Here is a 13970-nt window from a genome sequence, read left to right on the forward strand (position 1 = left end):
GGGCCTCTGGATTACAGGTCCAGGGCTGGTATCACGGTGCCACTGTGTCCCTCCAGGGTGGCTGGTTAAAGCATAGTGATCACTTTCCGTGACAGAGTTGTTTGACGCGCCCCATCGCTTCTGTCCCCTCACAGAAACTTCGGCTGCTCCAGAACTTCAACACTCTCATGGCCGTCATCGGAGGTCTTTGCCACAGTGCTATCTCCCGTCTCAAAGAAACCAGCTCCTACCTCTCTCAGGACGTCACCAAGGTCTGTCTCTTGATATCCGTCTCTCCCAACCTGGGGCCTTTTCGACCTTTGACCTCCGAGCTGCCCTCCCAGCAGCCTCTTGGTACCAGCTAGCGGCGTGGTGAATGACAATGGAAAATCCTGGAAATATTCAGCAGCTCGGACCGGAATCTGTGAGCGGGAGAGGGATGGAGTTAACATTGTCCTTTCGTGAGAAATGGGCCTCGCATCTTCTCTCTCCACAGATGCTGCCTGACCTGCTGAGTATTCCCCCAGGCTGCCAAGCGAGGAAATAGCGGCTGGCAATCGTTTTCAATTCCTCGCCGGGCAACAGGGGAGGCGCCGGAGGACTGGAGGCCAGTCAGTTATCGAGGAAGGGATGAAGCAGGGAACGACAGGCCAGTCAGTCTAACCTCAGCGGTGGGGAAACTACTGGAAGCAATTCTGAGAAACAGAATTAATCTGCCTTTGGAGGGGCAGGGATTCATCAAGAACAGTCAGCATGGTTTTGTTTTCATTCATTCGTGGGACATGGGCGTCGCTGGCTGGCCAGCATTTATTGCCCACTCCTAATTACCCTTGGAGGGTAGTCGAGAGTCAACCACATCGCTGTGGCTCTGGAGTCACGTGTAGGCCAGACCAGCTCAGGGCGGCAGATTTGCTTCCCTGGAGGAACAGATGGGTTTTTCCGACAATGGTTTCATGGTCATCAGTAGATTCTTAATTCCAGATATTTTTTTTAAATTGAATTTGAATTCCACCATGGCGGGATTCGAACCCAGGGCCCCCAGAACATTAGCTGAGTTTCTGGATTAATAGTCTAGCGATAATACCACTAGGCCATCACCTCAGCTATAAGGAGGGCAGGGCCAAAGGGCCTTTTCTGTGCTGTATGACTTTATGACACCAATGGCCGGTGGTAACAGTGGGAGAGACTCCTGGTCAGCCCCGCCTGATGTGGAATGGCACCCCCCTCACGCCCCCCCCCGGGCAACAGACTAGAAACCTGGGAATGATTAGCTATGGAAAAAGATGCCTAGGTGCAGGAAGAGAATTGGAATGGATACAAGACAATAGGAGAGCTCTAGCTATCTTGGATTTTTACCACACTGAGTGCCACTGCCTTCAACCAAGAGAGAAAGCAGATTGGAGTAGCTGCTTTGTTACGAGTGATTATTGTCCTAACTCCTGACCCTGTAGATGATTGGTCAGTCGTCCACCCAATAACCCGCTCCCTTCTTTCCAACAGACATTGAACGAAATGACGGAGCTCCTCTCCTCCTGCAGTAACTATAGCAACTATCGGCGGGTCTTCAGTGAGTGCACGGGGTTCAAGATCCCCATCCTGGGGGTCCACCTGAAGGATCTGGTCTCCTTGAACGAGGCGCTGCCGGACTACATCGAGGACAAGAAGATAAACCTGAGCAAGCTCCAGCAACTTTACAGCCGCATCTCTGAGCTGATCCAAATCCAGGCCAGTACACCGCCATTCGAGGCCAACAAGGATCTAGTCCATCTCCTAACGGTGAGTCCACCCTATCAGCCTCCCAGCCCGAGATGGGCAAGTTGACAAATGAAGGCCTATCTCCGTTGACCCAATGAAAGGTCGACCTCTGTAAATTCGACCATTCCTCACCAAACCCGTTGACCAAGACTTTGGCCACCCTGGGCAAGATTCTCCGATCTCCCAGCCGCATGTTTCCCACCAGTGGGAGGTGGCGCGTTGTTTGCTAGTGGCAGGATTCTCTGGGCATTCCCATTGGCACAGTGGTTAGCGCTGCTGCCTCACAGCACCAGGGACCTGGGTTCAATTCCCAGCTTGGGTCACTGTCTGTGTGGAGTTTGCACGTTCTCCCCGTGTCTGTGTGGGTTTCCTCCGGGTGCTCCTGTTTCCTCCCACAGTCCGAAAGACGTGCTGGTTAGGTGCTAAATTCTCCCTCAGTGTACCCGAACAGGCACCGGAGTGTGGCGACTAGGGGATTTTCACAGTAACTTCATTGCAGTGTTAATGTCAGCCTACTTGTGATGGTAATAAACAAACTCAAAACTGAGGTCACCAGATAGAAACATAGAAAAACTACAGCACAAAACAGGCCCTTCAGCCCCACAAGTTGTGCCGAACATATCCCTACCTTTTAGGCCTACCTATAACCCTCCATCCTATTAAGTCCCATGTACTCATCCAGGAGTCTCTTAAAAGACCCTATTGAGTTTGCCTCCACCACCACTGACGGCAGCAGATTCCACTCGCCTACCACTCTCTATGTGAAAAACCTCCCCCTAACATTTCCCCTGTACCTACCCCCCAGCACCTTAAACCTGTGTCCTCTCGTAGCAGCCATTTCCACCCTGGGAAAAAGCCTCTGAGAGTCCACCCGATCTATGCCTCTCAACATCTTATATACCTCTATTAGGTCTCCTCTCATCCTACGTCTCTCCAAGGAGAAAAGACCGAGTTCCCTCAGCCTATCCTCATAAGGCATGCCACTCAATCCAGGCAACATCCTTGTAAATCGCCTCTGCACCCTTTCAATCTTTTCCACATCCTTCCTGCAATGAGGCGACCAGAACTGAGCACAGTACTCCAAGTGGGGTCTGACGAGGGTTTTATATAGCTGCATCATTATCCCCGGACTCCTAAACTCAATCCCTTGATTGATAAAGGCCAGCACATCATACGCCTTCTTAACCACCTCCTCCACCTGCGGGGCCGATTTTAGAGTCCTATGGACCTGGACCCCAAGTCCTTCTGATCCTCTACAGTACTAAGAGTCTTTCCCTTTACATTGTACTCCTTCATCCCATTTGACCTGCCAAAATGGACCACTACGCATTTATCTGGGTTGAAGTCCATCTGCCACTTCTCCGCCCAGTCTTGCATCCTATCTATGTCCCTCTGTAACTTCTGACATCCCTCCAGACTATCCACAACCCCACCAACCTTCGTGTCGTCGACAAACCTACCAACCCATCCCTCCACTTCCTCATCCAGGTCATTTATGAAAATGACAAACAGCAAGGGTCCCAGAACAGATCCCTGGGGCCCACCACTGGTGACCGACCTCCATTTAGAAAAAGACCCATCTGTACCCACTCTTTGCCTCCTTTGGGCAAACACAGTAAGAAGTTTAACAATACCAGGTTAAAGTCCAACAGCTTTATTTGGTAGCAAAAGCCACACAAGCTTTCGGAGCTGCAAGCCCCTTCTTCAGTTGAGTGGGAATTCTGTTCACAAACAGAGCTTATAAAGACACAAACTCAATTTATATGTCTTTATATGTCTGTTTGTGAACAGAATTCCCACTGACCTGAAGAAGGGGCTTGCAGCTCCGAAAGCTTGTGTGGCTTTTGCTACCAAATAAACCTGTTGGACTTTAACCTGGTGTTGTTAAACTTCTTACTGTGTTTACCCCAGTCCAACGCCAGCATCTCCACATCCTTTGGGCAAGCCAGTTCTGGATCCACAGGGCAGCAGCCCCTTGGATCCCATGCCCTCTCACTTTTTCTAGAAGCCTTGCATGGGGGACCTTATCGAACGCCTTGCTAAAATCCATATAAACCACATCTACCGCTTTCCCTTCGTCAATGTGTTTAGTCACATTTTCGATGCCAGCAGGAAATCCGCGGGTGGGCGGAGCGCTGCCGGAGGGACTGGAAAATCCCGCCAGCATGAATGGTCAGAGAATTCCAGCCCATACCCCCTCATATCTCCTTATGTGAACTCAATGGGTGGGATTTTCTGGTCGCATTCGCCCCAAGTCCAGAAACATCCCCCAACCAAGCTCAATAGACCTTGAAATGATCCTGTCGAATTTTCTCTCGCCCGCTACGATTCCCGTGGCGGGCGAGACGCAAAATGTTCGACCAATGTCAATAAATTGTCAGATGGCTTGGGTAGTTTAAAAGATGCTATTCAAATGAAAGTTGTTGTTGCCCCAGTCAGGGTCTTCTTTCTTCCTGTCTGAATTAGAGTGTGTCCGACCAGGAGATATCCAAAATGTACGCAGTTGTGTTGGCAATAATTTGAGGTGAAGCTTTAGTTATGGGTCAGAAGGAGCATGTCCATGTATTGCACCTTTTCCAGTCAAACGGAAGCTTTTGGAGGGGGGCGGTGGGAGGGGGGGGGTGGGTGGGGGGTGGGGGGTGGGGGGAGAGGGGCGGAGGGGGAGGAGCAGAGGGGGGGAGGCATTCCCTGATTTAGAGTGGCTCTGCCTGGTTTAAATCTGAATCTGAATCTGAAAACTCAGTGGTTCCCCTGCTGCATTCTCCATGGTAACAGCTCTACCCATCAGAGCCCACTCACCAACCAATCAGCCCTCTCCGCCCTTGCGGTATAAATTGTTGTTCCATTTGCTGTTCATTTCTTTTGTGTAGCATTATCATTGTGCAATCCCAAGATATGCGGATTAGGTGGACTGGCTGTGCTAAATTGCCCCTTAGTGTCCAAAGGTGTGCAGATGCCGGCGTTGGACTGGGATGGGCACAGTAAGAAGTTTCACAACATCAGGTTAAAGTCCAACAGGTTTATTTGGAATCACAACTTTCGGAGCGCCGCTCCTTCATCAGATGAATGGCTGAGGTGTCTCATTCACCAGAGGAAGGAGCAGCGCTCTGAAAGCTGGTGATTCCACATAAACCTGATGGACTTTAACCTGGTGCTGTGAGCATTTTTACTGTGTCCAAAAATGTGTAGGTTAAGTGGATTGGCCATGCTAAATTGCCCCTTACTGTCCAAAGGTGTGCAGGTTAGGTGGATTGGCCATGCTAAATTAGAAACATAGAAACATAGAAAACTACAGCACAAAACAGGCCCTTCGGCCCCACAAGTTGTGCCAAACTTGCTTTATCGGCCTACCTATAACCCTCCATCCTATTAAGTCCCATGTACTCATCCAGGAGTTTCTTAAAAGACCCTATTGAGTTTGCCTCCACCACCACTGACGGCAGCCGATTCCACTTGCCCACCACCCTCTGTGTGAAAAACTTCCCCCTAACATTTCCCCTGTACCTACTCCCGAGCACCTTAAACCTGTGTCCTCTCGTAGCAGCCATTTCCACCCTGGGAAAAAGTCTCTGAGAGTCCACCCGATCTATGCCTCTCAACATCTTATAGACCTCTATTAGGTCTCCTCTCATCCTACGTCTCTCCAAGGAGAAAAGACCGAGCTCCCTCAGCCTATCCTCATAAGGCATGCCACTCAATCCAGGCAACATCCTTGTAAATCTCCTCTGCACCCTTTCTTTTTTCCCTTAGTGTCCAAATATGTGCAGGTTAGGTGGATTGGCCATGCTAAATTGTCCCTTAGTGTCCAAAGATGTGCAGGTTAGGTGGATTGGCCATGCTAAATTGCCCCTTACTGTCCAAATATGTGCAGGTTAGGTGGATTGGCCATGCTAAATTGCCCCTTACTGTCCAAAGATGTGCAGGTTAGGTGGTTTGGCCATGCTAAATTGTCCCTTAGTGTCCCAAGATGTGTAGGTTAGGGGGCATTAGCAGGGTAAATATATGGAGTTACAGGGATTATGCCTGGGTTGTTGCAGACTTGATGGGCCAAATGGCCTCCTTCTGCACTGTAGGTTTTTTGGGGATGCACGAGAGGGCACAATTAGAGCAGCGCTGAGAGGGGTTTGAGGAGATTACTGAGATAGGGAGGGAAAGGATGAGCATTTTACAATCTAGGGGCTAGATAGACTGGGACTTTTTTCTCTGGAGCGTAGAAGGCTGCGGGGTGGTCTTATAGAGGGCTATAAAATAATGAGGGGCATAGGTCAGCTAGATAGTCAATATCTTTTCCCAAAGGTAGGGGAGTCTAAAACTAGAGGACATAGGTTTAAGGTGAGAGGGGAGAGATACAAAAGGGTCCAGAGGGGCAACTTTTTCACACAGAGGGTTGTGAGTGTCTGGAACAAGCTGCCAGAGGTAGTAGTAGAGGCGGGTACAATTTTGTCTTTTAAAAAGCATTTAGACAGTTACATAGGTGAGATGGGTTTAGAGGGATATGGGCCAATTGGGACTAGCTTAGTGGTAAAAACTGGGTGGCATGGACAAGTTGGGCTGAAAGGCCTGTTTCCATGCTGTAAACCTCTAAGACTATGACTCTATAAGATATTGTTTGACCAGGAGTCAATGTAGACTAGCAATCACAGGGAGGGACAGGGGAAGGGAGATAAGACATTGAGAGCAGAGTTTGGGATGACTTTGGACCTATGAATGGTAGACTGCAGCAGAGCACTCAGGTGTATTTGGAATAGTTGAGAATGGAGGGTACACAAGGTGGAGTGGTCAATATGATCCAATCTCTACCAGCCAGGAACCGGTGTGTCTCCCTCTTGATGGTAGAGTCAGCACCGGTGGCACAGGGCTTGTGGTGAGTGGTGTTAGCGTCCCTGCCTCTGAACCAGAAGCTCCGGGTTCGAGTCCCATCCCAGGACTTGGCGGCCGAGGAAGGTGCATTCATAACGCGGCCAAACAGGTTGAGTGTCAGTCTGTAAACCTCCAATAGACGGCAAAGTTTCCTGGTTAGCAATTACCGTGTGCTAACCGCAGCACAACAGCCTCCCTTCCAACATTTTCCACGCACGAGCGTGGGCAACCAACACTAGGGTGGCATGGTAGCACAGTGGTTAGCACTGCTGCCTCACAGCGCCAGCGACCTGGGTTCAATTCCGGCCTCGGGTCACTGTCTGTGTGGATTCTGCATGTTCTCCCCGTGTCTGCGTGGGTTTCCTCCGGGTGCTCCAGTTTCGTCCCACAGCCCGAAAGATGTGCGGGTTAGGTGCATTGACCATGCTAAATTGACCCTAGTGTCAGGGGGATTAGCAGGGTAAACGTATGGCATTACGGGAATAGGGCCTGGGTGGGATTGTGGTTGGTACAGACTCGATGGGCTGAATGGTCTCCTCCTGCACTGTAGGGATTCTATGATCATCCTCAATCAGGGGACTGCTAAAGAGAAAGAGTGCCCATTACACTGAGTGGCAATGTATTCGAGAGACGCACTACTCTCTGGGAAGCGAAGGCTCTGGTCAGACCCCATTTGGTGTATTGTGAGCTATTTTGGGTCCCCTGTCTAAGGAAGGATGTGCTGGCCTTGGAGAGGGTCCAGAGGAGGTTCACAATAACCATCCCGGGAATGAAAAGCTTGACGTATGAGGAGTGTTTGAGGATTCTGGGTCTGTACTCGGTAGAATTTAGAAGGATGAGGGGGGATCTCATTGAAACTTACAGAATACTGAAAGGCCTGGATAGAGTGGAATCGAGGAAGATGTTTCCATTAGTCGGAGAGACTGGGATCCGAGGGCACAGCCTCAGAGTAAAGGGACAACCCTTCAGAACCGAGATGAGGAGGAATTTCTTCAGCCAGAGGGTGGTGAGTCTGTGGAATTCATTGCCACAGAGGAGGCCGGGTCATTGAGTGTCTTTAAGACAGAGATAGATAGGTTCTTGATTGGTAAGGAGATCAAGGATTACGGGGAAAAGGTGGGAGAATGGGGTTGAGAAACTGATCAGCCATGATAGAATGGCGGAGCAGACTCGATGGGCCGAATGGTCTTATCCTCCCAACTTCCAGTCTATTTCTACTCTTGACAATCCTTTCGTGCATCTTCCTCAATCTCGCCAAGAACTTTGTTCTTGTTGCCTTGTCCATGTGTGCGACTGACGACTCATTGCCGTAACACTCTTGTTCATTTCTTTTAGTTATCGCTTGACCTGTACTACACCGAAGATGAAATCTATGAGCTTTCCTACACCAAGGAACCAAAGACTCATCGGACAGTGGTAAGAAAACGCAATCCAGAAACACAAAACGTGATCCAGAAGCACAAAACACGATCCAGAAACACAAAACATGATCCAGAAACACAAACGTGACCCAGAAACACAAAACGCGATCCAGAAACGCAAAACGCGACCCAGAAACACAAAACATGACCTAGAAACACAAAACAGGACCCAGACACACAAAACAGGACCCAGAAACACAAAACGTGATCCAGAAACACAAAACAGGACCCAGAAACACAAAACGCGATCCAGAAACACAAAACAGGACCCAGAAACACAAAACGTGATCCAGAAACACAAAACACGATCCAGAAATGCAAAACGCAACCCAGAAACACAAAACAGGACCCAGAAACACAAAACGTGACCCAGAAACACAAAACAGGACCCAGAAACACAAAACGTGATCCAGAAACACAAAACACGATCCAGAAATGCAAAACGCAACCCAGAAACACAAAACAGGACCCAGAAACACAAAACGTGATCCAGAAACACAAAACAGGACCCAGAAACACAAAACGTGATCCAGAAACACAAAACACGATCCAGAAATGCAAAACGCAACCCAGAAACACAAAACAGGACCCAGAAACACAAAACGTGACCCAGAAACACAAAACGTGACCCAGAAACACAAAACGTGATCCAGCAACACAAAACGCGATCCAGCAACACAAAACGCGATCCAGAAACACAAAACGCGACCCAGAAACACAAAACAGGACCCAGAAACACAAAACGCGATCCAGAAACACAAAACGCGACCCAGAAACACAAAACAGGACCCAGAAACACAAAACGTGATCCAGAAACACAAAACGTGATCCAGAAACACAAAACGTGACCCAGAAACACAAAACAGGACCCAGAAACACAAAACGTGATCCAGAAACACAAATGCGACCCAGAAACACAAAACAGGACCCAGAAACACAAAATGTGACCCAGAAACACAAAACATGACCCAGAAACACAAAACAGGACCCAGAATCACAAAACGCAACCCAGAAACACAAATGCGACCCAGAAACACAAAACACGATCCAAGGCAGCACAAGTGTTGCAGAAAGGTGCCCCACCTCGAAATAATGCACCTGCTAACAGAAACACAGCAGAAAGATACAGAACCTGTTAGACGACACGGTGGCACAGTGGTTAGCACTGCTGCCTCACAATACCTGGGACCTGGGTTCGATTCCCAGCTTGGGTCACTGTCTGTGTGGAGTCTGCACGTTCTCCCCGTGTCTGCGTGGGTTTTCTCCGGATGCACCGGTTTCCTCCCACAGTCCGAAAGACGTGTTGGTTAGGTGCATTGGCCGTGCTAAATTGATCCTTCATGCTTGGGGAATTAACAGGGTAAATATGCAGGCCTGTGTGGGATTGTGGTCGGTGCAGACTCGATGGGCCAAATGGCTTCCTTCTGCACTGTAGGGATTCTATGAATCTAGGAGCAGAAGTAGGCCATTCGGCCCATCGAGTCAGCTCCACCATTCAATGAGATCATGACTGATCTGATGTGATAATCCTCAATTCCACTTTCCCGCCTTATCCCCATAACCCTCGATTCCCTGACTGATTAAAAATCTCAGCCTTGAACATATTAAAGTCCCAGCCTCTACAGCCCTCTGCGGGAAAGAATTCCACAGATTCACTCCCCTCGGAGAGAAGAAATTCCTCCTCATCTCTGTCTTCAATGGGCGACCCCCTCACTCTGAGATGATGCCCTCTGGCCCCAGACTCTCCCACACAGGGAAACAACCTCTCAGCATCGACCTTGTCAACCCCCCTGAGAATCCGATATGTCTCAATAAGGTCGCTTTCAATTTCCCTAAACGCGATGAATACAAGCCCAACCTTTCCTCATCAGAAAATCCCTCCCGACCCAAGATCAACCGAGTGAACCTTCTACGGACTGCCTCCAATACCAATACATATTCATGTCCCACACCTCAAACTCCCCACAAACCCCTGGGAGAAATAAGCCACTCACGTTATATCTGCGGCATGACATCAGTGTGGTTAGCACTGCTGCCACACAGCTCCTGGGACCCAGGTTTGATTTCAGCCTTGGGTGTCTGTGCAGAGTTTGCACATTCTCCCTGTGTCTGCCTGGGTTTCCTCCGGGTGCTCCGGTTTCCTCCCACATTGGAGGAATGTGGGAGGAAACCGGAGATTTCCTCCCACGTTGGGAGGATGTGAGAGGATATTATTAAATTAGAAAGTGTGCAGAAAAGATTTACGAGGATGTTACCGGGACTTGATGGTTTGAGCTATAAGGAGAGGCTGGATAGACTGGGACTTTTTTCTCTGGAGCGTAGGAGGCTGAGGGGTGATCTTATAGAGGTCTATAAAATAATGAGGGGCACAGATCAGTTAGATAGTCAATATCTTTTCCCAAAGGTAGGGGAGTCTAAAACTAGAGGGCATAGGTTTAAGGTGAGAGGGGAGAGATACAAAAGTGACCAGAGGGGCAATTTTTTCACACAGACGGTTGTGAGTGTCTGGAACAAGCTGCCAGGGGCAGTAGCGGAGGCGGGTACAATTTTGTCTTTTAAGAAGTATTTAGATAGTTACAAGGAAAAGATGGGTATGGAGGGATATGGGCCAAACGCGGGCAATTGGGCCTAGCTTAGTGGTAAAAACTGGGTGCACGGACAAGTTGGGCCGAAGGGCCTGTTACCATGCTGTAAACCTCTATGACTCACACTCTCACCCTCTCTCACACTCACACACTCTCTGACACTCGCTCACACTTTCACACACTCTCTCACACTCACACACTCCCTCACACTCTCCCTCACACACTCTCTCACATGCTCTCACACTCTCTCACACTCACACACTCTCTCACACACTCACACACTCCCTCACACACTCTCTCACATGCTCTCACTCTCTCTCACACTCACACACTCTCTCACACACTCTCACAGTCTCTCACACTCTCTCGCACTCTCACACACTCTCTCGCACACTCACACTCTCTCACACTCTCTCACACTCTCTCTCACACACTCTCGCACTCTCACACACATTCTCTCACACACTCTCTCACACACTCTCACACTCACACACTCTCTCACACTCTCTCACACTCTCTCACACACTCTCACACTCTCTCACACACTCTCATACGCTCTCTCACACTCACATACTCACACTCACACACTCCCTCACACACTCTCTCACACACTCTCTCACACTCTCACTCACACTCTCACACACTCTCATACACTCTCTCACACTCTCACACTCTCTCACACACTCTCACACCCTCTCACACTCTTACACACTCTTACACACTCTTACACTCTCTCACACTCTCTCACACACACTCTCTCACACTCTCTCACACACACTCTCTCACACTGTCTCTCACTCTCACACTCTCTCACACACTCTCACACACTCTCACACACTCTCACACACTCTCGCACCCTCTCGCACCCTCTCGCACCCTCTCACACCCTCTCACACACTCTTACACACTCTCACACACTCTCTCACACTCTCTCGCACTCTCACACTCTCTCACACTCACTCACACACTCTCTCACACACACTCTCTCACACACACACACACTCTCTCACACTCTCACACACAAGGATATGGGTGAACTGGCATATATAAGTAAGTGTGGAGAATTAGAAATAATGTAATTAGTTTGTTGTCCTGGTCGTTTATAAACCTTGATATTTGATGATTTTTTTTCAGACGCTGCGTGTTTGGTTTCTCTCATTGAGATTCCTCAGTGTCAGCTGCTGATCTCTGCCAGTCTGCCCGCTGTCATAGCGGGGAGGGGGAGATTGAGGGGGTGCTTTTCCTGAAGTGTGTGTCTGCTTGCCGACGGAATTCAGTCCGGTTGGGTGATCTGTCGTCTACCTAATGTGTAACCCATTTCTCTTTGTTCCCAGTCAGTGCCACCCTGCAAGCCTCCTGTGGTTGTTGACTGGGCCTCAGGCGTGGCCCCGAAGCTCGACGCTGTGACAGTCAGCAAGCACGTCCAGCAGATGGTGGATGTAAGTAGCTGGGAATTACAGTCCTAACCTGTACTGCTGTGCAAAGCAGACCATCCAGATAAGGATCAATAGCGACTGGAAGGGCGGCACGGTGGCAGAGTGGTTAGCACTGCTGCCTCACAGCGCCAGGGACCTGGGTTCGATTCCCGGCTTGGGTCACTGTCTGTGTGGAGTTTGCACATTCTCCCCGTGTCTGCGTGGGTTTCCTCCGGGTGCTCTGGTTTCCTCCCACAGTCCAAAGATGTGTAGGTTAGGTGGATTGGCCATACTAAATTGTCCCTTAGTGACCAAAGATGTGCGGGTTAGGTGGATTGGCCATGCTAAATTGTCCCTTAGTGACCAAAGATGTGTAGGTTAGGTGGATTGGCCATGGTAAATTGCCCCTTAGTAACAGGGGGATTAGCAGGGTAAATGAGGGTTACAGGAATAGGGCCTGGGTGGGATGGTTGTCAGTACAGACTCACTGGGCTGAATGGCCTCCTTCTGCACTATTGGGATTCTCTGATTCTATGATTAATGTCGAGTGCTGCTGCATATCGCATCAGGGACATGTAGAATCCTTGTTTCCACTCTCACCATGATCAGTACTGTTCTAATATTCCATTTCCCTTTTCCGCCACACAGTCCGTATTTAAGAATTACGACCACGACCAAGATGGTTACATTTCCCAAGCTGAGTTCGAGAAGATCGCTCTGAGTTTCCCGTTTTCATTCTTCATCCTTGATAAAGATCGGTAAGTGTGAATTCTCCGCTGACTTCTCACTGTGGCAGCAGTGACCAACACCAACCCCCGAGCGAGCTTCCATTCTGCTTTGTGGCATCCCGTTGATGTTAGTTGGGCAGCACGGTGACACAGTGGTTGGCACTGCTGCCACGCAGTCCAAAGATGTGCAGATCAGGTGGATTGGCCATGCTAAATTGCCCCTTATTGTCCAAAGATATGTATGTTAGGTGGATTGGCCACGCTAAATTGCCCCTTAGTGTCCAAAGTTGAGTACTGTAGGTGCATTGGCCATGGTAAATTGCCCCTTAGTATCCAAAGACGTGCAGGCTAGGTGGATTGGCCATGCTAAATTAACCCTTAGTTTCCAAAGATGTGCAAGTTAGGTGGATTGGCCATGCTAAATTGCCCCTTAGTGTCCAAAGATGTACAGGTTAGGTGGATTGGCCATGCTAAATTGCCCCTTAGTGTCCAAAGATGTACAGGTTAGGTGGATTAGCCATGCTAAATTGCCCCTTAGTGTCCAAAGATGTACAGGTTAGGTGGATTGGCCATGCTAAGTTGCCCCTTAGTGTCCAAAGACGTACAGGTTAGGTGGATTGGCCATGCTAAATTGCCCCTTAGTGTCCAAAGATATGTATGTTAGGTGGATTAGCCACGCTAAATTGCCCCTTAGTGTCCAAAGATGTGTAGGTTAAGTGGACTGGCTTTGATAAATGCACAGGATTACAGGGATTGGGTCGGGGATTGGGCGCTGGGTAGGTGCTCTCTCGGAGGGTCAGTGCAGACTCGATGGGCCAAATGGCCTCTTCTGCGCCGTAGAGATTCTACAATTCATTTTTTTGAATGAAGAAATAGTTCTTTGAACAATATATCCAAGTGGGAAGCTGGTGAGGTCTGTTTGGGGGTAAGTCACGGGTGAAACCTGGAGCCAGGTGACTCGGGCAGGGAAACAAGCGGGTTTCTGAATTTTTATAGCACCCTCGGTCGTCCGATTTATTTCTCACAGCCAACGAAGTACCATGACCATGAGATGTAGGATCAGAAGTAGGCCGTTCGGCCCATCGGGCCTGCTCTGCCATTCAATAGGAAGTACGACAATGAATTCTCACTCAGCAAGATCCCACAAACAGTGAGGTGCTAATGAGCAAGATAGTCTATCCTATTGGAGTGGCGTGGATGGGGCTGGTGTCGATTGGGTGATGGATT

The 13970-nt window shown here is 49.3% G+C and overlaps 1 protein-coding gene across 1 annotated transcript in view; it reads left to right on the plus strand.

Annotated features, from left to right (window-relative positions):
- LOC144511498 (RAS guanyl-releasing protein 1-like) overlaps nt 1-13970 on the plus strand; it is a 136240-nt gene that overhangs the window by 109642 nt on the left and 12628 nt on the right. Inside the window, exons 8-12 of the mRNA XM_078241885.1 lie at nt 135-251; nt 1480-1755; nt 7930-8010; nt 11935-12039; nt 12664-12773. Coding sequence (XP_078098011.1) covers nt 135-251; nt 1480-1755; nt 7930-8010; nt 11935-12039; nt 12664-12773 — 689 coding nt within the window. The remainder of the gene's footprint in view (nt 1-134; nt 252-1479; nt 1756-7929; nt 8011-11934; nt 12040-12663; nt 12774-13970) is intronic.

The sequence above is a fragment of the Mustelus asterias genome, chromosome 24 (assembly GCF_964213995.1).
Source record: "Mustelus asterias chromosome 24, sMusAst1.hap1.1, whole genome shotgun sequence".
In the NCBI taxonomy this organism is placed as follows: domain Eukaryota; kingdom Metazoa; phylum Chordata; class Chondrichthyes; order Carcharhiniformes; family Triakidae; genus Mustelus; species Mustelus asterias.